Source organism: Tamandua tetradactyla, chromosome 16 (assembly GCF_023851605.1).
Source record: "Tamandua tetradactyla isolate mTamTet1 chromosome 16, mTamTet1.pri, whole genome shotgun sequence".
Classification (NCBI taxonomy): domain Eukaryota; kingdom Metazoa; phylum Chordata; class Mammalia; order Pilosa; family Myrmecophagidae; genus Tamandua; species Tamandua tetradactyla.
The window spans coordinates 4,313,352-4,338,401 of NC_135342.1; the positions used below are offsets into that span (position 1 = coordinate 4,313,352).

Below are 25,050 nucleotides of genomic sequence, written 5' to 3' on the forward strand. Positions count from 1 at the left end.
GTCTCACACAGCTGTGGGAATGGAAGAGTCCAAAACCCATAGGGCAGGCTGTGAAGCTGGCAGCTCCAATGAAGGGTCTGGATGAACGCCACAGGAGAGGCTCACTGGCTGAAGAAGCAGTGAAATAGTCTCTCTTCTTCCTTAAAAGTCTTCAACTGATTGTACTATCTTATTGTGGTGACAAGTCTTATTTGATTGCAGACAAAATCAGCCACAGATGCAATCAACTGATGATTCGATACACCAGCCTTCCGGTTTATCAACCAGGCACAAAATATCTTTGCAGCAATGGTCAGGCCAGTGCTCGCCTGACTGGACAGCCGGGCATGATCACTTGGCCAAGCTAACGCACACTGGATCATTTCAATTGTCTTGGCTCTAAGTTCACCAGCCCTTTCTTCTGTCTGTTCATGTTCACCAGTCCTGTCTTCTGCCTGTTCAGATCGGCTGTTGAATCCACCTAAAGCTTTTCATTTTAATTATTGTACTTTGCAGCTCCAAAATTTCTGCCCCATTACTTTTTTTAATTAAATTTTAAATTTTTTAAAAAAATATAACACCAAACAAACGCAAACGTTCTTAACTTTTGATCATTCCGTTCTACATATATAATCAGTAATTCACAATATTATCACATAGTTGCATATTCATCATCATGATCATTTCTTGGAACATTTGCATCTATTCAGAAAAAAATGAAACGAAAACAGAAAAAAAATTTATACATACCATACCCCTTACCCCTCCCTTTCATTGATCACTAGTATTTCAAACTAAATTTATTTTAATATTTGTTCCCCCATTATTTATTTTTATTCCATATGTTCTACTCCTCTGTTGACAACGTAGAAAAAAGGAGCATCGGACACAAGGTTTTCACAATCGCACAGTCACACTGTGAAAGCTTTATCATTATACAATCATCTTCAAGAAACATGGCTACTGGAACACAGCTCTACATCTTCAGGCAGGTACCTCCAGCCTGTCCATTACATCTTTAAAAAAAATTTTTTTTATTATATTGTTTGAAATACCAAAAAACACCAAACAAACGCAAACATTCCTATTTTGATCATTCCGTTCTACATATATAACCAGTAATTCACAATATCATCACATAGTTGCATATTCATCATCATGATCATTTCTTGGAACATTTGCATCTATTCAGAAAAAAATAAAACGAAAACAGAAAAAAAATTTATACATACCATACCCCTTACCCCTCCCTTTCATTGATCACTAGTATTTCAAACTAAATTTATTTTAACATTTGTTCCCCCTATTATTTATTTTTATTCCATATGTTCTACTCCTCTGTTGACAACGTAGAAAAAAGGAGCATCGGACACAAGGTTTTCACAATCACACAGTCACACTGTGAAAGCTTTATCATTATACAATCATTTTCAAGAAACATGGCTACTGGAACACAGCTCTACATCTTCAGGCAGGTACCTCCAGCCTCTCCATTACATCTTGAATAACAAGGTGGTATCTACTTAAAGCGTAAGAATAACTTTTGGAATCTCTCAGCCATTGACACTTTATTTTGTCTGATTTCCCTCTTCCCCCTTTTGGTCGAGAAAGTTTTCTCAATCCCTAGATGCTAAGTCTCAGCTCATTCTAGGGTTTTTCCCAATCCCTTAATGCTGAGTCATTAATTAATGCTGCATTAATGCTGAGTCCCTTAATGCAGATATATAATTATTGTCATACCCCAAGCCTCACTCTAGGATCTCTGTCCCACGTTGCCAGGAAGGTCCACACCCCTGGGAGTCATGTCCCACACAGCGAGGGGGAGGGTGGTGAGACTGATCGTCATGTTGGCTAGAGGGAGAGGCCACATCTGGGCAACAAAAGAGGCTCTCTTGGGGGTGACTCTTAGGCCTAAATTTTAAGTAGACTTGACCTATCCTTTGTGGGGTTAAGTTTCATATGAACAAACCCCAAGACTGGGGGCTCAGCCTATAGCTTTGGTTGTCCCCACTGCTTTTGAGAATATCAAGAATTCAACTTGGGGAAGTTGAATTTCTCCCCACTCTCACCATTCCCTGAAGGGGGCTTTGCAAATACTTTTCCACTCACTGATCGAATCACTCTGGGATTCCTTGGGGCATCACTCTGGACAAACCAACAAAATCTCATGTCCTACCTGAGATTCCAAGTACTTATGGTGTTCAATCAGACTATCTACATAAGTTATATTAGCAAATGCACTAGTCAAAATATAAATTTTGTAACAAACATTTTTTGCTTTAGTCTCACACATAAGGTGACATTTTAAAATATTAATTACCATCTATTTTCAGCACCCCGCAATAATGACATTCCTTTGTTTTTCCTCATGCAGAAACATTTTTAAAATTTGTACATTTAGTCACTATTATTATACACCCTAGGCATTCCTAGATTATACCATCTCAATCTTCAACATCTACCTTTCTTTCTGATTTCATTTATGTCCCCAGCCCTTCTCCCTCCATCATTCTCACATGCAGCTTCATTCAGTGTTTTAACATAATTACATTACAGTTAGGTAGTATTGTGCTGTCCATTTCTGAGTTTTTGTAGCATTAATTTTTTAAAGAACAACTCTGAGATATAATCTACCTACCATGCAATTCACCCATTTAAAGTGTACAATTCCATGGTCTTTTCTGTATATTCATAGAGTTCTGCAACCATCACCATAATCAATTTAGGGTATTTTCACCACCTCAAAGAAAAACACCTGTACCCAACAGCAGTCACTCTCCAGTACCCCCACCCCACGGCTAGTCCTAAACAACCACTAATCTGCTTTCTGTCTCTACAGATTTCCCTATGATGGACACTCCACATAAAGGAAATCATGCAAAAATATAGTCCTCTGATTCTGGCTTCTTTCACTCAGCAAAAAGTTTCAAGATTCATCTTTGCAGCATGGTATTAGTATTTCATTCACTTCTATTGCCAAATAATATTCCATTGTACGGATATGCCACATCGAGTTGATTGATTTGATTAATTCTTGGACTTTCAAGTTGCTTCCACCTCTTGGCTACTGTAAATAGTCCTGCTGTGAACATTTCTGCACAAGGTTTTGCATGGTCATGTGTTTTCATTCCTCTTGGGTATACACTAGAAGTGTAACTGCTGGGTTATATGGTAACTCCATATTTAACTTTTTGAGGAACTACCAGACTGTTTTCCAAAGGGGCTGCACCCATTTTTCCAAATCCTAGGCAATACTTACTATTTGTCTTTTAAATCAAAGCCATCCTCGTGGGTCTGAAGTAGTACCTCATTCTGGTTTTGATTTGCCTTTCTTAAGGATGCTTAAAGGTGTTGAACATCTTGTCATATTCTAACTGGACATTGGTGTATCTTTTTTGGAGAAATATCTATTCAGATGTTTTGCCCAGTTCAATCAAGTCATTTCCCTTGCGTTACTGAGCTGTAGGAGTTCTTTATATATTCTAGATATATCTCTGTTAGCAGATATATAATTATTGTCATGCCCCAAGCCCCAGATGAGTATCTTGCCCCTATCAGGCGCTCAATAAATATTTGCAGGAATCAACACTGACAATCTCCCAGGCACTCTGTTCGGGGCTGGGCACACGCTGCTGCTCTCCAGGGGCTCATCTTCTAGTTGGGGAGACAGACATAAAAGGTAGGCAAGCAAATAACGACAAATCCTGGTAAGCCGTGAAGATAGAAGGGGAAGTGGAGCGTGCATGAGAATGGAGCTGAGGGATGCGTCTCTGAAACGTGATGTGAGCGAGGTGAAAAGGTTGAAAGCAGGTGAAAAGTATACGAGCCGTAGAGAACTGCAGGTCCCAAGGTCCCCAAGAGCTGAGAAGAAGGCTTGTTCCAAGAACGGAAAAAAAGAAGTCCCAGAGAGCTGGGGCACAAGCGTGCCAGGGCTTCGGAGCCTACGAGGACCCTGGACTCGACGCAAAACGCAGCAGGGAGAGGGTTCTCAAAGGTTTCAGCAGAGACTGAGCATGCTGGGCTTTCTGTTTTTAAAGCCAGCTGTTGCACACACAGTTTTCGGCAACACGTGCACACCCCTCGTTTGCCCAGTGGCTGTGGCTGCTGTCTGCTGGGACAGACCCGAAGGCCGCAAAGCTGAAGATACTTAAGGCGACCGCTCAGGGCAGCCCCGTCCCTCACCCCAGGTCCAAGCTAACCCCGACGCTGCCGACTTCGCGTCCAAGTCCCATCGCTCGGCCCCACGCCCACTGCCCCGGGCTGCGCGGACCCCACCGCAGTCTCCTCATCGGCCGGTTTCAGCCCACCGGGCGCCGGGCCGCGGGCCCGTCGACACTTTCCGGGCCCTCCCCGCTGAGGAAGGGCGCCCGCCGCTGACCCGGCACGGGCAGCCCGCCCCTCTGCCAGGTCCCCGAGATTCCTCTGCGGACCGCTTTCCCAAGCACTTCCCGCCGCACCGACCTCCTACCCGGCTGCGGCGGGCCCGTGGCGCCGGCCCTCGCGGGCCCCTCCCCTGCGCTCCTTCCAGGCCTCCCTCCCCCGCCTCCGCCCTGCCCCGCGACCCCGCTCGTCCCCGCGGCGCGCCCCCGGGCGCCCAGCCTCCCGCCGTGCTCGGCGGCCTTCCGGGCGTCACGCGCGAGGTCGGGCAAAGGTCAGAGGACACACGCAAAGGGGCCGAGGCGTGAGGTCATTCAGATTGGCTTTTGCCCCTCCGCACAGCAAGCCCAGGTCGTTTCCCCGCACAAAATGGCGCCCCCGGGGAGAACGGGGTCTTCCTGCAGCGCCCACCCACGCCGGCCGCAGCGAGCTTCGTCGGCCGACAGCGGTGCGGGCCGCGCCCCGTGTGTCCCCGCCCCCAGCGCGGCTTTCTCCCCCGGGACGGGCCCGTGCTAGTGTCGTAACGCCGGCCAACGACCCCGCTCCCTATTGGTCAGAGCACATTCCATCATCCGTTTAAAACCCCGAGTCCCGCCTCCCCTCGCCCCGCTTCCCCTTCGACCGTTACCGCGGGCGCGGCTTCCTCGCCGTCGGGGCGCGCACGCGCACGCCGAGCCGGGGCAGCGTCGCATTCAAACCGCCCAATCAGCGGCTGCGTCGCCTCCCGCCTCCCGCCTCGCCCTCGCAGCCCCTCCCTCCTCCGGGCTTCCCTCCCAGAACCCGCGCATCCCCATTGGCCGGCCGGCGCGCGGCCCCCTCCCCAACCTCTCTGTTCGCTCCCCGCAGTTGTTGGAGGGAGGCGGTGAGGGCGTCGAAGGCCGAGGAATGTGCGTGCTAACGTCACGGGTCGAGACGCGGCGTCGCGGGCCGGAGGGGGCGTGGCCTGCTGTCTGATATAAAAGCGCCGTGTTGCGCGCGCGACGGGCTTAGTGCGGCCGGGCAGTGGGGCGGGCAGAGCTTCGGGTGCGGAGCGGGGCGGCGTCGGAGGCAGCGGGGAGCGGAGCGGAGCCGCCGGCGCCTCGCTAGGGCCGCAGCGGCAGCAGTTGGGCCCCCCGCCCCGGCCGGCGGCCCGAGGAGCGCAGGAAGGGGGCCGGGGGGACCCGCCCCCGGCCGGCCGCAGCCATGGTGAGCCCCCGCGGAGGTGGAGGCGGAGCCTGAGGAGCCTCGCGCGGGCGGCCGGCCGGAGCGACCTGCAGGCCTGCTCCAGAGTTCCGGGCCGGCGAAGGGCCCCGGGGGTGGGGAGGGCCCGAGTGTGCCGCGGGATGAGAGGGCCCCCGGCGCCCCGCAGCCGGGCCGTGGGTGTCACCGGCAAGCAAGGGCGCCCCGCTGCCTTCGGCAGGCCTGCTCTGACGCCCGGAGGCCGGTCCTCCAAGGCTGGGTGGGGAGGAGGCCTCGGGCCCACCTAGAACCACGGGTCGGTGCGGGCCTTCGAGGGGCTCCGGAGGCTTCTGGGAAGATGGAGCCTACCGGAAGATCTCTAGATTTGGCCCCTTTTCCTGTGGGAGGTCAGCCTGGGATGGGGGTGGGGAGCATCCGGCATGGGGGTCTGGGAACCCCTGGGCCTTGGACATTCTGAGGACCAGCGCGGCCTGGGATCCCGGGTCCTGCCCGCCGTTCACTTCCCCTTCCGGTCGGTGCCCAGAACTCCAACGTGGAGAACCTGCCCCCCCATATCCTTCGCCTGGTCTACAAGGAGGTGACCACGCTAACTGCGGACCCCCCTGATGGCATAAAGGTCTTCCCCAACGAGGAGGATCTCACCGACCTGCAGGTCACCATCGAGGGCCCTGGTGAGTGTTGGGAGCCAGAGGGGTCCTTGGGACCTGTGATTAGGAGGCATCCATTTGTTAGGTGGACATGTGCCAATTGTGGGGGCGAAGCTGGGACAGGACAGACACAGCACTTGCTTCTGTGGTGTTCAGTCGGGGGTGGGAGGACAGGACCCGGCAGATGGCGGATCGTCATGCACCTTTCTTTGAGTGCTGACAACAACCCTGTTTGCTGGGAGAATGTGGCCTTACCTAAGATTGCAGTGGGGCTGTGAAATGTGGTTTCTCTGTGAGCTGAAGGATATAGGTGGGTACAGAGTAGGGGAAGGATGAGTGATGATGGGAGCAAAGCCCTGAAGCGTGAGTTGGGTGATGTCACTGCCTTGCGGTCAGCATTCGGCCTTGGGGACATGGCAGGAAGAAGCCAGGCCCAGCAGGGGTAGGGGATGGGGACAAGTGATCACAGGCGAGTGTGCACACAGGACTACTTTCCTGTTAGTTACTCTTACCTGGGTTTCTACGAAGTATCCCGTAATGTTCCAAGAGCAGGAATGGGAGGGAGCTCACCAGGAGGCAGCAGGTGACGTTGCAGAGAGTGCACAAGGCTTGGAGTGCAGCAGGGCAACGGGATCAGGGTCAGGAGAAAACCAGCAGTCGGCAGCCAGGCTTGCTGGCTGGGTTGAGGGACAGTGCTGTGGGTCCAGAAAGTGCCTGAGCAAGTGGGGGAAACTGAGGGGGATGCAGGTGCTGATCTCAAGCAGTGTGTCTAAGCACTTGCCTGCCGGGCTTCTGGGAAGACAGGTGGGTGCGCAGGTGTGGGAACAGCATAAGACCGGATGGTCACCCACAAGGAGGAGCAAAGCATCCAGGGCTGGGGCGGTGGAGCGCCCATTTCCTGGGGGCCCCAGGAGCCGGGTGAAGGAGGCACAGGGCTGTGTGTATCACAGCCAGACCCTGGTAGTTGGGCTGGTTGTGCAGAGGAGGGCACAGCCTTGGAGGGACGGGCTCCAGTGTCTGGCTGGTGCCAGGAGCCCTGACCCCGCCCTCTCCCCCCCAGAGGGCACCCCCTATGCCGGAGGCCTGTTCCGCATGAAACTCCTGCTGGGGAAGGAATTCCCTGCCTCCCCACCCAAGGGCTACTTCCTGACCAAGATCTTCCACCCCAACGTGGGTGCCAACGGTGAGATCTGCGTCAACGTACTGAAGAGGGACTGGACGGCGGAGCTGGGCATCCGGCACGTGCTGCTGGTGAGTTCCAGGGGTGACCCATGTCCCAGCCCCCTGCACATCTCAGTGATATTGGTCTGAACCACTAAGCTTTTTGTTCTCTTTTTAAGTGAACTGCAAGAGAGCTGGGGTTTTCCACATAACAGTCCAGGTTTCCAGTTTTCTGGAAAAGCTGGGTCCGGGCAGCCAGCGTTGCTGGGCGTTGGTGCAAGTCACTTTTCCTCGGGTCCAAGCCATGTAGCTGGTTGGGGCTCTCTCCTCTTAGTTTTCAAAGATATAACCCACATGCCTTGAATTTCATCATTTAAAGTGTACAGTTCAGAGGTGGTTCATCTGTGCAAAGGTTTATGCAGCCATCACTACCATCCAATTCCAAAATGTTTTTTAGATCGGCAGTTCTCAGCCAGGGGCGGTTTTGTCTCTAGGGACACTGGGTGATATCTGGAGATGGCTTGGTCATGGCTGGCAGGGTGTGTGGGTGCTTCATCTTCTAGGAGCGTCCTGTGGTGCCCAGGTTGGCCCCACAGCAAAGCATTGCCTGGCCCGCATGTCAGTCGTGCTGATATTGTGAAATCCTGGGCGCTACATCAGCAGACCCAGCCCACTGGAAGCATTTAGGTCACTGCTGATCTTGTTCCCCAGCTACTCAGCTTTAAAAGAAAAAATAATCGAAAGATGCAATGTCTGGCCAGTGCTGGGGGCAGGTGCCAGAGGGGTTGGTAGGAGGAGGGGCATCGGGTTTTCCTGCAGGGCACAGCCGCTCCCCTCCTGCTCCCCCTCCCCTCCCTGCACAGGGGTGGCGGCCAGAGGATGTTGGGGATGAGGTCGCAAGAGGAGCTCCAGCAGTGCCTGTGGGCAGTTCTGGACCTGCCTCAGAGATGAACCCAGAGGGAGCTGGAGTGGGGAGCAGGTCTCACCCAGCGGCGTGGACATTATAATTGGGACTGAGCCAGGGCTGCCCTCTGGGTTCCCATCAGCGCTGGTGGCATTTGCAGCCTCCCCAGCCCTGGGTGCTGTTGCCGTTTCGTAGGCTGGTGAGGTCGAGTGGCTGTAGCTCTTCACAGAGTTCCCCCAGAGTTGCTGGGGGCCTGGCTTCCAGTCCCCCCTGCCCCGGGGGCCTCCTTTCCAGAGGGGTATTCCTCAGGCCTCTAGGCTCCCTGTGTCCCACTGCCTCTTGTTGTCTTGGGGTATTTTTGTGTGCTGGGTTTTTGAGGGGAGGTGCATGGGCTGGGAATCAAATGCGGGCCCCATGTGGCAGGCTAGCACTCCAGCAGTCACCCCTCGCGGTGCGCTGCCTCCTCTTGTGCGCATCCACCGCAGGCCCGAGCCTCTGCTCCGAGCCAGGGCTCCTGTGGAAGCTTTGACTCCTGGGGGTCAGGGCCCAGGGGACCCAGCTCAGATGAGCCCCTAATCTGTCCTTGGCACTCCAGTCCCATCACTCACCCACCCTGAGCCGCACAGAGGCAAGTTGAGAGCCACAAAACCCACACCAGGGCTGGGACAAGTACTCAGCCCGCTGGGAGGAGAGGGAGGGCCTTCTCCATCGCCCCAGCAGGGCTCTGGGAAGCGGCAGCTTGAACCTTGGTCCCGGCTGGCCCACTGCACATGGCCGTCCGTGGTTCCCCAGGCCCAGCTTCAGGCCTGTTGTGGCTCTGGGCTCTGGGCACCAGGTAAGGACAGACCGAGACCAGGGGTCCTATGTTCCCCTTTACAGAGACAGTGCTGGCAGTTGGGGGAGGGGCGTCGGGGAACTGTGGGCCGGAACCAGGGCAGAGCCCCAAGACTGGCAGTGGGGTGGCCCCTCCCTGACCGCCCGGCCTTCTCCCCACAGACCATCAAGTGCCTGCTGATCCACCCCAACCCCGAGTCTGCGCTCAACGAGGAGGCGGGCCGCCTGCTGCTGGAGGACTACGCGGAGTACGCGGCGCGTGCACGCCTGCTCACAGAGATCCACGCGGGTGGTGCTGGGCCCGAGACCGACCGGGCTCTGGCAGGTGCGGCTGCAGCCTCCTCCACAGACCCCTTGGCCCCTGGCGGCCCAGGAGGGGCTGAGGGGCCTATGGCCAAGAAGCATGCAGGTGAGCGTGATAAGAAGCTGGCAGCGAAGAAAAAGACGGACAAGAAGAGGGCACTGCGGCGGCTGTAGTGGGCTCCCCTTCCCCTCCCCCTCCCCCGCCTGTCCCTCCAACTTTGTCTCTAAGTTATTTAAATTATGGCTTGGGGTGGGGGGAGGGAATGGGGGCACTGGGACCTGGATTTGTTTTTCTAAATAAAGTTGGAAAAGTGGCTGCTGTGCATGGTGAACTCCCCAGGACCTTTGCACCTTCCACACTGGCCTGTGACACTCCTACATCACCTCCACCTAACTGACCAGGTCCAGCGTTCTAACAGGCCACCTTGTCTGCCCCAGGCAATGGTGAGGAAATCATAGTCCCCCTCTGGAAAGCTCTGATCTAAAAATGGGCTAAGGGTGCTGCCCTAGAGCTCTGATCTAAAAATGGGTTAAGGGGTGCTGCCCTTCCCTGTGGGGCCCCAGGCCAGCTCTCTGTAGCCCAGGGTGGGTCCTCCCTTGGCTCTCAGGATATGGCAGGCCCAGGTCCTTCGCCTGCCCAGGACAAGTGTGGGGTCTTGGCTACCTGGTCCTACACCAGCACCCAGGCCCAAATCACACAGTGGTTTGAAACCACATCCCTCTTCTGGTGTCTCTGGGTCAGGGCGCATGGTCAGCTTAGGGTTCCAGGCTAAGGTCCAGGTGACAGCTGGGCTGCACCCCTTCCTGGAGAGGAATCCTCTTTCACACAGTTGTAGGTTCAGTTCCCTGTGGATGTAAGACAGGCCTGGGGTGGTCCTGGGTTCCTAGGACCTGCATGTGCCCTTCTCCATGACCCTCTAAAGCTTTGAATCTGACATAAGGGTCAGATGTCTTCCAAATGCATCTTTTTAAGTGAGGCCCTCCTCAAAGTTAACTAGTGAAGACCCAGTCACAGGAGTGGCGTCTAGTCCTGTTCACAGGCTCTGCCTGCTTCGGGAAGGCTCAGCCAAGAGTGTTGCCTCTGGCTGAGCATAGTGGGGGCCCATCCCCGCTGGCCTGTTGGAGGGGTGAGGGCACAATATGCTGGACCAGTGTGGGGCTCCCAGAGGTGTGGGGATAGAGGTGGGCACAGGCCAGGGAGAAGTGGGAGAAGGCTGGCTGGCCACGACATTCCCTCCGTGCCAAGTTCTGTGCTGATCCCTAAAGACAGGCTGGCTGGACATCAACCAGAAAGAGCCAAAGACAATCAACAGGTTATGTATCCTGAATACATAAAGACCTGTACAGATCAATGAGAACAATTCAGCCGAACGTGCAAATGACAGGACCTAGCAGAACGGCCAGTAAATGAGCCTCCAGTCACACCCCCCTGGAAGCCCAGGTTAAAGCACAGAGACGGTTTCAACTGGCCACGTTGGTAAGAATGAGGTTTCTGACACCAGCTGGCGGCACGGGTATGGACAGGACTGTAAACTGGGGCATTCGTTTGGAAGAGCAATTCTAGCAATTTCTATTGCATACCCAACAGTTCAACAGTGAATTCCAGATGGTTTCACGTGCGTGAGCAGAGGCTTGTGAAGACTGTTCATTGGCGTATTTGGTTTTTTTACTTTTTTTCCATGCCTTGTCTTTACTTCATGACTCATCTACCCATACACTGGAAAGAGGTGTGTCCATTGCAAGGTTTTTACAATCACACGTCACACAATGAAAGCTATATAGTTATACAATCATTATCAAAGATCAAGGCTACTAGATTACAGTTCAACAATTCAGGTGTTTCTTTCTAGCTAGTCTAACACACTAGAAACTAAAAAAAATCTGTCATGATTCAGTAGTCACAGTCAGTTATTAGGTCCTAACTTCTCAGTTACACCTCCTCCCTCTCATTTGATCATTCTCTCAATCGTCAGGGTAATTTACATCAATTCAACAAGGATTTACTCACCTACCCAAGTACTGAGGGGACTAAAACCACAGAAGAGTAGAGTAGGATTCCATCTAGGTAGGGCGGAAAACCAGGCAAACCAGTGTTGTTTGCCATTTAGGGATTTTTACTTTTGCAGTAACGTGAGTGAACAAAATGCAGGAGAGGGGCAAAGAGGCTGATACTGAGGGAGCATTAACTCTATTTTTAAGAGGTTTTCAAAGCAATTTAAGAGAATATTAAATCTCAGGCCTACCCCAAACTCAACAACTGCCAGTATTGTATCTTAATTGCTTTGTGTGTGCCACACCTAATTTTTGCTTTAGCATTTTCAAGCAAATCCCTGAAGCATCGTCTCACCCCTAAATACTTCCATGTTTCTAAAAAAGAACTTTCTCCTTAAAAACTCTTGATATCATTATCACATCGTAAGCAACCATAATCCTTAATATCCTCTAAAACTAAATTAGGGCTCAAATTTCCCTGATTGCCCTGTTTTTCTCTGTTAATTTGCTCAAATCAGGATTCAAAGGCCAGGACTTGCATTTGGTTTTGGTTCAAGTCTTTCCTAATCTAACACTACACCCCACCCTTTATTTCCATGCATTTCATGTGCTGTTTTCCCTCAAGCTTTGTGGGTACATAGATCTTTGTCATGTACACCATGTTTGAAATATTCAGTAACGTAAAAAGCACTACCAGGTCACAGAAACCGTGGATAATTTTTTCGGACAACATACTCAATAGATATGGAAGAACCTTTCTGGACAAAATAAAAACTGAAATGTACTCCAGGATGTCCCTCCCGCAATGCACAGCCACAATGATACCGAGGAAATGAAGCGTACGACTTCTGAGACGATGGCATGGGAGACGGCATGGCTCCTGCCACACCTTGAGGCCACTCGAGCTACGATGAAGTAGTCAGCCATGCGCACGCGTCATCGTGGAACTGGCTTCTCCAGCACCGGCCAAACTATCTGCAGCCCTGACCAACTTCTCGGCAGGAGATTCCAGGAACCAGAGCCCCACTTAGGCTGCCCCTAGACTCCAGACACTGAAATAATAAGCACTTGCTATTTTAAGCCACAAGGTTTTAGGGTAATTTATTACACAGCATCAGATAACTATAGTCACCTACCTCTAAAAAAAAAAAGCTACATAGGAAAAGGTAAATTTCTGAGAAGAAAGAATGTCATGAAATGTAGTATAAAGAGAATGGCAAACCTGGGGAAACTATATGCAATACGGATATGACAAACAGCTAATTTTTCTGAAAAAAAATGGGCAAAGAATATGAATGAGCAATTTGTTTACCATTACTCATTACATTTAAATTGTAATATAGTTCTGAACAGTTGAAATATTAATATAGTTCAAAAATTAAAAATAATGGATTCTTCCCATTCAGTTAACGAGCTTAGGTTAGCTGGATCAAGAAGCTTGTTAGAAAAAAAAAAACAAAAAACAACCAAAAATGCTAAATCAACACCCCAAGAGCACTAACTATTTGACAAGATCATAAAGAATATCCAGACCAAATCTGCAAAGAAATCTAAGTGGAAAATTAAAAGGCAGCTTTTGCTCTGAAGGAATTTGCCCACCTTCAGCTAGAACACCTCTCCCCCAGTGATAACTCCCAGGAAAAGGGTGAACCAGAACTTAACCTACACCCCTTCACCCTGCCTCCAGGGGAACAAGATTCCAAGTGGACTTGGGATTGACCAAAACACAAGCAACAAGAAAAAGATGGAGGGAAGAAAACCCAACTGAGAAAGGGTGCAGATTTTCAGATCAAATTCGTATCACTAGGATAGTCCAAGAATCTCAAGCCCTGTGTTTCTGTATATATTGTGTGTATATATATATATATACACACACACAAAGTGTTCCAAAAATGTGGAATTTAGCAACTCACTTCTTAGTAATCTGTGGATCAGAAAATAAATTATGAAGGAGATTAGAAAATATTTTTACCTGCATTATATTAAAAGCACACATACCAAAATGTGTGGATTTTCTAAAGCAGTGTTTAGAGGGAAATTTTAGATTTAAATGCTTATGTTAAAAAGAAGAAAGGCTTAAAGTCAACGAAATAAGATTCCAAAAGAAAGAAAGAAAAGAAAAAGAAATAAGATTCCAGATTAAAAAGGTAGAGAGAGATTTAAATCCAAAGTAAGTAAAGGAAGGACATAAAAAGCAGAAATGAATGAAATGTTTAAAAAGAGGAAAACAGAGAAAACTGATGATACCCAAAGCTGGTTCTCTGAGAAAAGCAATAAAATTCTAACTATTCTGAGCAAGGAAAAAGAGAAAATACAATTTACTAGTATCAGCAATAAATGGGTGGGGATATCACTATGGATTCAACAGACATTATAAAAAAGTGAGGGGGAATGTCATGGACAATTCACTGGTGATAAATTTAAAAACATATGAAAAGGACAAATTGCATGAGAAACACAAATTATCAAAACTGACAGAAGAATTAGAAATTCTGAATGGCCTATGCCGATTAAAGACTATGAATTTGTAATTAAAATCCTTCTTATAAAGAAAACCTCAGGTCCTGATGGCTTCATGCTCACAGAATGGCTAAAATTTAAAAAGAAGGGTGGTGACACCAATGAGGCAGGACAGAACAGGGCATTGAGGCCGTGCTCCCCGGTTTCCTACCCAAGCTCCAAGTTAAGGCATACCTAAACTCCCTAGGACAAAAATTTCCCCCAAAGACCCAAAACTCCCCAAGCCATGAAGCTTGTAAAATCACAGCCCCAAACAGACTCTTAGTTAATAACAGAAGGCCTGGTGGTCATAAAGATTGTTACACTACGTGTCCAAAACAAACTTCTGTGTACATGACGGGGCTCCACAAGCACGAAGAGTTATGCTTTCCCCAAATAAAGAAGAGACCCGGTGTTCAATGGTCAAAATGGAAAATCATTGCTAGCAAGACTTCCTTATAAAACAAGCCAACCCTTACTCGACAAGAAACATCATTAACCTTCCCCCCCACGGGGCGTGGCAGTCAGAGTGGAAAGTCTCCTTGACAACGTGGGACACGACTCCCAGGAATGACCCTGGCCCTGGTACCATGGGATCGACAATGCCTTCCTGAACAAAAGGGGTAAGACAAATGAAAAAAAATAAGGTATCAGTGGCTAAGAGGGTTCAAATAGAGTTGAGAGGCTATTCTGTAAACTACTTTTATGAAGGTTCAGCTACATATTGCTTATTGCCTATTAACTCTAAAGAACACCTAGTATTCTATCTTTGATTCTATGACAGTTTCATGCACTAAGTTTATTTTCCAGAAACCTAAAACCTTAAGATGTTTCCTAGGCCAGATAAGTCCTGAAACCCAGAGGAGCCAGCCTCTCCAAAAACAGCAACTAATTCCATCCCCCATCCTATATTGTCAACACCCCTTTTCAACATGAAAAAGTTAGAATGGTCATAGCCCAAATAATCCCTAAAGATTGGGAGAATGATAAAAGGAGAAGGAAGAGTTGCAACAGAGAAGTTAGGATTTGACAAATGAATATATGACTGCTGAATCATTATACTGATACTTCTTTTTAGTCTCTATTGTCTTGGAGCAGCTAGAAAGAAAAACCTAAAATTGTGGAACTTTGAAATCTGTCCTATAACTACTTGTTAAAATACACTTAATTTTTTTTTTTTGCTTTTTTTGTATATATACTATATTTCACAATTAAAAAAATTATAAAAATAAAAGCTAACCCATGCTACTCAGTGCATCTCTCTCTTGAGCATGTCCGCACTAATTTCTTTAATGTATACCAGCCTTTCAATAAACTTTACTACTTACTGCTACCTGACTTCTTGTCCCTGAATTCTTTCTCATGGCAAGACTCCAAAGTTGCAATGGGTCTTGGCTCTAGTGTCAGCAGAGCTCCAGGTACATCTTTTTGGCGAGCCAGCGAGGAGAGCTCACCTTCCATGTAAGATCCAGGGCCTCAAAATCTGCATTCCGTAAGTTATACAGATTGATACTGAGTCCTGTCGATCCTCCTGGCCATTTTTTCTTATCTTTTTCTCACTTGCCTCTATTATACTTGCTCCTGCTTTCCTCATTGTCTTTTTTTTTTTTTTAACTTCTAATTTCATAGTTTTAATTTCCAATATGTAACATTAATTATGCTATGAATACTATTAAACACCAGAGATTTGTTTCTGACTTTCTGACATTCTAATTAGCAAGGAGTAGGTTATTGATCTTGATATACAGAAAACAGAATAAACTCTAGCTTTCTTCTCTGGAATGTGGGTTTCCTGTTAGAACACTAGCTGGCCATCCCTGAATTGATAACTGATTACTATGCTATAGCTAAACCTAAGAATATATTTTTTCTTTTTTGTGAAAAATAACATATACACAAAACAGAAATAAATTTTAAAGCACATCACAAAAATTAGTTGCAGAACAGATTTCAGAGTTTGGGATGGGTTACAATTCCCCAAGTTTAGGTTTTTACTTATAGCTGCACTAAGATACTGGAGACAAAAAGAAATATCAATATAATGATTCAGCAGTCATACTCATTTGCTGAACCCTACCTTACTTTTTTTCACGTTGGAACACGGGATAGGGGATGGAACTATCTGATGCACTGGAGAGGATGGCCCCTCTGCACTTCAGGACTTAACTGGTCCAGGGACCCAACCAGAGGTTGTAGGTTTCTGGAAAGTTACCCCATTGCATGGAACGTTTGTAGAATGTTATATAATGCCCTAGATGTTTTTTTAGGATTGGCAGGAATGATTTTTTTTGGGGGGGGAGGGTGTTCTTTTTTACTTTTATTTTCTTTTTGAGTAATGAAATGTTCAAAAATCTATTGTGATGAATACAGAGTTATACAATGATACTGCAAACCACTGATCCCAAATCTTGGATTATTATAGGTTCATATATAATATACCTCAGGTTAAAATTTTTTATTGATATGTATTATATATGCACACACCATGTAATCATCCAAAGTGTATAGTCAATGGTTCACAATACATCATATAGCTGTGCATTTATCATCACAACAGATTTTTTTCCTTTTTATGAAAACTAACATATACACAAAAAAGCAATAAATTTCAAAGCACAGTGCAACAATTAGTTGTGGAATAGATTTCAGCATTTGGCATGGGTTACAATTCTACAATTTTAGGTTTTTACTTCTAGCTGCTCTAAGATACTGGAGACTAAAAAGAAATAGTAGTATAATGATTCAGGAGTCATACTCATTTGTAACTTTCCAGAAACCTACAACCTCCAGATGGATCCCTGGACCAGATAAGTCCTGAAATGCAGAGGGGCCAGCCTCTTCAGTACATCAGATAGTTTCATCCCCCTACTCCATATTATTGACAGCTTCTTCCAACATGAAAAAGTTAGAATGGGCACAGCCCAAATACCCCTAAAGAGTGGGAGAAAGATCAAAGGTGAGGTGGAGATATACAGAGAAGGTCGGGTTTAACAAATGAGTGTGACTGCTGAATCATTATACTAATATTTCTTTTTGTCTCCAGTATCTTAGAGCAGCTAGAAGAAAAAAGCTAAAATTGTGAAACTGTAACCCATTTCAAACTCTGTGATCTCTTCTAAAACTAATTGTTGCGATGTGCTTGTAATTTATTGCTTTTGTATGTATGTTATTTTTCACAAAAGAGGGGAAAAAAGCCGATTGTGTAATTAAAAAAAAAAATTCCTTCTAGCCTCCTGTGTTCTGGAGCAGCAAGAAGGAAAAATGTGAGAGGATGGTATGGTAGGTAGCCCATGACAAACTCTGGGATCTGTCCTGTAACTACTTGTTGAAAAGAGCTTTGAAAACTATTTTTTTTTTCTTTCTTTGCTTTGTATATATGTTATCTTATAGCTAAAATTAAAAAAAAAAAAAAAAAAAAAAGAGGGCAGCAGTATCTTGATGCAAGGGACCAAACCTTACTGCCTTACAGAGGGTACGAAAACAAGGTACTATCAGGCCTGTAAATTACAACTTGCTACAGAGCATAACTCAGAGGACAAGGAAAGCCCTGCTCTGCCCAAGGGGGGCTACCAGAGGCCATGAAAATTATACCTTTGTATACCCTTACCCCAAGGAAAGGCAAATCAGATTAAAAACCCACTTTATAGGCCAGCTAGCTTCAGACATAAGGAGAAAACAGAAAAGTTGTCCTCAGGGCCCCACACACCTGCGGATGACCTCATGAGTACTGCCTTGTCTGTCTTTACTCACCGAGCCAGGACTGCAGGGGAGGAGAGGGCAAGGAGGGCCCAGAGCCCCGCAAGCTCACAGGTCTCCCAGGGGCATAGCAGCCACCGCAGGGCCACCCTGGCCACAGGCCGCCTGCAGCTGGTCGCTGACATGGAGAGTCGGGGCACTGGAGGCGAGAAGGGCCCCAAGGACAGAGAGGGCCCCCTGGACCCTGTCCACAGCACAGGAAGGCTGGACACCAGGGCCAAGAGTGCGCTGAGCCCCCAAGGGGGGGGGCGGTGAGGCCCCTCCAAAGGTTCTGTTGGCCACCCCGAAGTGGACAGAAAGCGCCCAGGGCCAATGGCTCCCTGGATCTCAGCGAAGAACACCAGTTTTGTTGAGCCTTGGGTGACCCCTGATGTGGTGGGTGACACCACTAATGTTTTAATTGATACAGGAGCCACATACTCTGTCTTCACCTCTCACCCTGGCTTCCTCTCCTCTTTCCTGTCCCATAGTGGGAATGGACGGGACGTCTTGGGCTCCAGCCTTCACCCACCTCTCCCCTGCGGAGCCCTAGTATTCTTCTACGTCATCCATTTCTAATAATAGCAGAGTGTCCCCCCCTGCTTCTAGGAAGGGAGATACTAAGGCATTAGGTGCCCAAAGCCAAATAATAGGCTGTCTGCCAAAGCAAGAGCCTGCAGGCCCCACTGAAAATACTGTGGTCTTAAGTATGGTGCTAGCTGGGGTGGAAAACACTCTAGAGTCCCATCCCTCCCCTCTGAGTTAAAAAACCAAGTGAATCCCAAAGTCTGGGAAACAGAACTGCCTGGGAAGACAATTCACGCCCCTCCTGTTGTAATCAGTACAGAAAGGAATTACTGTTTCCCAGAAAAAGACAGCATCCCCTTAAGCAGGAGGGTAGTAAAGGCAGCCAACCTCACATCCTAAAATTCTTAAAGGCAGGGCTTCTCATCTCCTGCAGGTCCTGTTGTAAAACCCCATCCTGCCCATTAAAAAGCCAACTGGAACCTACCAAGTTAGTGCGAGATCTCAGGGCCATAAGCCAACCGGTCACTCCCCTCCACCCTATCGTACCTAACCCTGACACCCTACTCATTAAACCCCAGATTCCACCGTGTGGTCTTCAGTTCCTGATTTAAGGAATGTTTTCTTCTGCACACTTTTACACCCAGATTCTCAGTTCCTATTTGCTGTTGGGTGGCAGGGGCCAGGAGAAGCAGTCCTAAGCAGCTCCCGCGGGCAGTCCCACCCCAAGGGCGCAGGGACAGTGCTCCCCTTCTTGGGAGCGCCCCAGCACAGGACCGAGCCTCCTGCGCTTGGCGCCTGGCTCCCTTCTTCAGTCTGTGGACGATTTACTAATATGTCGTCCTACGAGGGAAGCCTTCCGCACAAACACACTGCCGCCCTTAGCTTCTTAGCTGAACGAGGGTACCGGGTTTCACCTTCTAAGATGCAAACTGCCCCGCAAGGAGTTCTTTACCTTGGGTTTGTCCCTACCCCAGGAGCACTCTTTGTCACCTGAAAGAGTCCAAGCTCCAGTCTCAGGGCCACACCTGAGACCAGGAGACAAGAGCCTTCCTGGGGGTGGCAGGACCTGGATACCTGATTTGGGGAACTGCACGGCTTCTGCATAAAGCTGCTGGGGACTAGATGCGCCTCTTAGAGTGGGGAGCAGAGCAGCCCCTGCCTTCCCCGCCCTCGAGGGCACTCCTACCAGCTGCCTGCCCTGGGCCTGCCAAACCTAGACAAGTCTGCAAGGAAAGGAGGGGCATTTGGAGTCTTAGCACAAAAGCTTGGAAGTGCTCTCCGCCTTGGGGTGCCCTTTTAGAAGCCCAGGATGGCTGCCCTGCTCAGAGTTGGAGAGGTCAAGGCTGGGCGGAACTTATAGAGCAAGCCCCAAGCGGACCTGGGGACAAGCTCTAGCAGCACAGCCCCACCTCCACTGGATCACAGACATCCTGGAGGCAGGAGGACATGGTGGCTGTCAAACAGTAGGTTCCCGAAATATGACGCCCAGCTCTCAGACACGGACGCAAGCGTGTGCCGGCCTACGCCCAGCTGTTATGTGGCCTGGGAGCCCACACCAGGACACTGCACCCCCGGGTACTCCTGCAAGGGCAGTTATTCTAGCAGGCCAGACGTAAGACAACCCAGAGCTACAATGGTTTACAGATGGGAGTTTTGTGCGAGAAGGAGTCAGAAAGGCAGGACGTGCTATTGTCTCCCTGCAGGATGTCGGAGAGGCAAAGCCTCCACCTGCGGGACCTGGGCCCAGAAGGCTGAGCTCGGGGCCCTCACTGGGGGGTTTTCGTAGTTAGATTCAGGTGTCAACTTGGCCAGGTGAAGGCACCTAGTTCTGTTGCTGTGGACATGAGCCAATGGTACGTGAACCTCATCTGTTGCTGATCACATCTGCAGTCGGCTAGGAGGCGTGTCTGCTGCAATGAATGACATTTGATTTAATTGGCTGGTGCATAAATGTGAGAGCTCAACGTAGCACAGCCAAAACAGCTCAGCATACCTCATCTCAGCCCAGGCCGATCAGCCCAGGCCTTTGGAGATGCAGAAAGAAATCACCCTGGGGAAAGATGTTGGAACCCAGCAGCCTGGAGAGAAGGCCAGCAGAGATTACCCTGTGCCTTCCCACGTAAGAAAGAACCTCAGTGGAAAGTTAGCTGCCTTTCCTCTGAAGAACTAACAAAATAAATCCCCTTTTATTAAAACCCAATCCGTCTCTGGTGTGCTGCATTCCAGCAGCTAGCAAACTAGAACAGGGGTCAACATGAGAATCCAGGAAGAAAGTGAATCCCCAGACTGACTCAGCGCACCTCTCTGGCGCTGCGTGCTCTCAGCCGTCTGCGGGAGGGCTGCTCAGAGAGGACGGGTGCCCCCCCAGGCACTCACAGGGGACTGCCCGCCTGCCGGAGGCTGTGCTGCTTTCCCAGGAGGCTGCAGTGGTTCACGGTCAAGGGCACCAGGCCTGACTCTCCGATGGCTAAAGGAGACGGCGGGGCAGGCAGGGCCACTAAGACGGCCGCCCGGGCCAGTCCCTGACGTCTCTTCCCCACTGAGACTCCTGTTTACACCCAAGAGGAGGGAAAACCCGCCAAGGGGTCAGGGTGTGCGTGTGAAGTGCACGGGCGGCTTACTACAGACAGGAGCAGTCTCCCGCCTAGTGAGGTCAGCGGGAAGGCCTGCACGGCCTCCGCCAAGCTCCCCACCTGGGCGGAGAGGCTCTGGCCACCTTAGCGCCAAGAGTACTTGAAGGGCGAAATGTGGCGAAAACCATTAAAAAGACTGCTCCACACCGGGCCTTGTGCGCCATTAACAACCCAAATTCCAGCAGCCGCGCCCGCCCCCAGCTCTGACACCCCCCGTTCAGCGGTGAGGTCCGCTCACCCATACGTCTCCCTGCCAAGCATTCACATGCCTACTAGTCCTGGGAGATGCCTTCACGGGGGCGAGGGAAGCCATTCCTACTCCAACAGAAACAACTGATGGAGTCTCTAAGCTGCTCCTTAAAGAAGCCATGCCTTTAAGGGCTGCCTGTTCCCACCCACGGCAGCGATGGGGCGGCCTTCATATCCACATAACTCAACGGGCAACAAAGGCTCTTGCATAAAATATCACCTCCACTGTGCCTGGAGACCACAGTTCTCTGGAAGGTAGAAAGAGGCAATTAAATCTTGAAACAAAGATTAGCGAAGCCAGGTCAAGAGACCCACACGCCATGGGGACCAAATGGTGCCTTAGCACACCTCAGAGCATGCTTAGCCCAAAGGAGCCTCTCCAGCAGGGCACTCTAGACAGGATCCGCGGGAGACTGTCTTTAACCCAGGATTTAGTGTTGAGTTCCGTCATCTAACCAAGAACTTCACTTCCCTAGGAATCACACAAAAAGCTTACACAGGACCTAGAGGCAAAGTTTCTTCCTGCCCCAGAGCCAGACTTCCCCGTCCCTCAGGTAAAACCCAGGGACCCGGTCTTCATTAAGACCTGGCAAGAAAGCAGGCCCAGCTCCCAGTGGGCGCCCAAGGCGAGACATAAAGTCAGTGGACTCTGCAGTTGGGGTCCAGAGTCAGGCTCCCCAGCCAGGATGTCGCAGACCCTCCTGCCCAGAAAGAACACTACAGTTGAGGGGTTACACTCTACTAAAGGGGCAGGGCCAACTCCCTCCCTCCCTCCCTCTCTTACTATTCCTTGCACCTCTCATCCTATCGGAACATCCCTTGAAGCCCTCGTGAAACACACCGTCCATGGCCTCAGTCTGCCCCAGCGCTGGCTGTGCCCTGAGGATTCCAGACCGGCCCTGGCTTAGCCCGCCAACAGCTCACACCGGAGAACTTGCCTCTTCTACGAGAACAGTGCTGCTTTTAAGTCAGCCACTCAGATGGAAACCAAGAGGACATACGGGGCCTGTGGGAGCAATCCCAACAAACTAAAACCATGCTGGAACAGGATGATTGTAAAAACTCAGAACTGGATAGCACAGTACTATATGATGGGAGCACAATGACATAAGTACGCTGAATGAAGCTATATGTGAGTCTGAGGGAGGGAGAAGGCCTGGGGACACCAGAAGGAAACCAGGCATTTACGTGAGCAGTAGTACCCCATACAGGAACTGTTTAAAACGTTGAAAAAGGGATCAAACTTTGACTGCAGATATGAAGGAAGCTGATCTGGATATGATTAAGGTAAATCAGATTACAGGAAAGATAGAAGATAAAGACTGTGACGGTATAACTTACGAATGCTTAGAGTGGACAATGATGGTGATTAAATGTATAAATATAAAAACGTTTTTGCATGAGAACAAATGAGTCTCAACATTGCAAGGTGTTGAGAATGGGATGGTATATAGGAAAAAGTACAATAATTGCTAGGATTTATAATCAACAATAACATTGTAATATGCTTCCACTGAATGTAGCAAAGGCATTTTGCCAAAACTAAATGTCAGCAGGTAGGGGGTATGAGGGAGGGGTATGGATTCTTTGTAGAAGAAAAGGAAATGTCTTATATAGATTATGGTGGTGAAGGCAGGTCTATTTACTGAGGTTGGATTATATGTTGTGTGAATAAAACTGTTAAAAAATGAACAGACAGAAACAAGTACTAGAGAAAATGCAGAGAGAGAGAGATGCACCTGTTCACTGCTGCTAAGGAAACTGAGATGCAGCCCCTTGGAGGGCAGTGTGGTGGCTGCACAGGAGGCCAGGGGTGGGGCTGCCACAGGATGCTGAAACCGTGCTGTTAGGTTTACACTTGGAGGAACTGAGTGTGGGGACAAGAATGGACATTTGCACACTAGTGTTTAAGAGGCAGTGTTCACAATTCGCAATGGATGAGGTGGCCTAAGGGTCCAACTGAGGAACAATACATACAATGGACTACTGAGAAGGAATGAGAAGGACTGCAAGAAAGAATGAAGTTATGAGGCATGCAACTAGGTAAACGAACCTTGAGGATTGTAAGATGAATGAAATGGCAGAAGAAAAAAGACAAACATTATCCTGCCACACTCATATGGACTGACTATAATACACAAACCTGGTGAACTGAAGTCGAGAGCAGGGGTTCTGAGGTTGCGGCCTATTGTAAAGGGTCTAGACTGTCAGCTCCCACAGTAGTCACTTCTATTCAGGATGGGTAACTGTTACTGCTGAACTCTGAGATACCAACTTGTTTGTATATAACCTTGCTGTTCCCAGAAACTTCAGGTTATTTATGTGACACCTGAGACTCAGAGTTAGAGCTCTGAAGCTATGAAAGTCAGCAGTACCGCATACCGTAACTGTTTAAAACGTTGAAAAAGGGATCAGCCTTCGACTGGAGATATGAAGGAAGCTGACCTGGATAGGACTAACGTAAATCAGAATACAGGGTAATGCATAATATCGTTCATATTTTAAAATCTCAACTTGTGTGTGAGACCAAAGGAAGAAATGTTAATTTGGTGCAAAATTTCTATTTTAGATAATGCATTATCTAATTTAATTTGTACATCGGTTTATTTGAATACCATAAGTACATGGAATCTTGACTAGGGCATGAGGTCTTGTTGGTTTGTCCAGGTTAGCGTGATGCCCCAATATATCCCAGAGTAATTCAGGCAGAAAATTAAAAAGTATTTGCAAAGTCCACTTGGGGGACTGGGGAGAAAGGAGGAAATATACAACTTCCCCATCTGGAGAATTCCTGATATTCTCACAAGCAGCAGGGACCACCAAATCAATAGGTCAAGCCCTCGATCTTGGGGCGAACCCCTATGAAACATTCCTGCAAAGGAGAAGCTAAGCTTACTTATAATTATGCCTAAGAGTCACCCCCAGAGAACCTTCTTTTAGAGCCCTCTCTCTAGGCCAACTAGGCAGGTGAACTCACCGCCCTCCCTGCTATATGGGACATGACTCCCAGGGGTGTAAATCTCCCTGGCAACATGGGGCATGACTCCGGGGACGAGCTGGGACATGGCATCCCATGAGATTGAGAAAGCCTTCACAACCAAAATGAGGGAGAGAGAAACGAGACAAAAATGGCTGAGAGATTTCAGAGTCGAGAGGTTATCTTGGAGGTTATTCTTACACATTATATAGATGCCCCATTTTAGTTTCTGGTGTATTGGAGTGGCTGGAGGGAAGTCCCTGAAACTGCTGAGCTGTGTTCAAGTAGCCTTGATTCTTGAAGACAACTGTATAACTATATAGCTTTCACACTGGGACCGGGTGACTGTGAAAATCTTGTGTCTGACACTCCTTTTATCCAGAGTGTGGACAGATGAGCAAAAAAGTGAAGATAAAAAAATAAATAATAGGGGAACAATAAAGGGTAAAAAATTGGGTAGACTGCAATACTAGTGGTCAATGAGAGGGAGGAGCAAGAAGTTTGGGATGTATTTTTATTTCCTTTTCTGGAGTGATGAAAATGTTCTAAAAATGATCATAGTGACGAACACACAACTATGTGATGATATGGTGAGCCAATGATTGTATGCATGTGGAGATTCCTCAATAAAAATACTTAACACAAAGCAATGCTGGAAGCAACTAGAATCCTTTTCCACATCTGCCTAATCTAACCACTTGGATCCTTCTTTTTCTAGGTCCTTTAATTCCTTTTCTTCTCATTCTTATGTTTGGCCCATACATATTTAACCTGTTATTAAATTTGCTTCCAATAGGCTACAAGCATTCCACAGTACGCTCACACTCACCCGCAGATATCAAGCTGCTGCAGACCAGGACCAGCCTTCCCTCACCCCCCCTAGGAGAGAGAAAGAATTTCACACCCTGCCTGGTAGGGCCTACGGCCCATAAACAGCAGGAGGTAATTTCTAACCCTTCCAGGATAACTAATAACCCTTCCAGGGGGGAGTTAGCACAGTATAGAATGGGGCATCGAGGCTGTGGTTCCTGGTTTCTTAGCCAGCTCTGAAAG

At 48.8% G+C, this 25,050-nt stretch overlaps 1 protein-coding gene across 1 annotated transcript; it reads left to right on the forward strand.

Annotated features, from left to right (window-relative positions):
• The first annotated feature begins 5,348 nt into the window (after positions 1-5,348).
• Positions 5,349-9,698, forward strand: UBE2S (ubiquitin conjugating enzyme E2 S). The gene is made up of 4 exons (XM_077130719.1): positions 5,349-5,541; positions 6,059-6,206; positions 7,243-7,433; positions 9,244-9,698. The coding sequence occupies exons 1-4, from the start codon at positions 5,539-5,541 to the stop codon at positions 9,556-9,558; spliced, it is 657 nt and encodes a 218-aa protein (XP_076986834.1). The 5' UTR covers positions 5,349-5,538; the 3' UTR covers positions 9,559-9,698.
• Positions 9,699-25,050: the final 15,352 nt, after the last annotated feature.

Excerpts from the sequence above, each read along its gene's own strand:
- UBE2S (XM_077130719.1), top strand. Across the intron at positions 6,207-7,242 it reads GGTCACCATCGAGGGCCCTG|AGGGCACCCCCTATGCCGGA; the intron begins GTGAGTGTTGGG and ends TCTCCCCCCCAG. Across the intron at positions 7,434-9,243 it reads GCATCCGGCACGTGCTGCTG|ACCATCAAGTGCCTGCTGAT; the intron begins GTGAGTTCCAGG and ends TTCTCCCCACAG.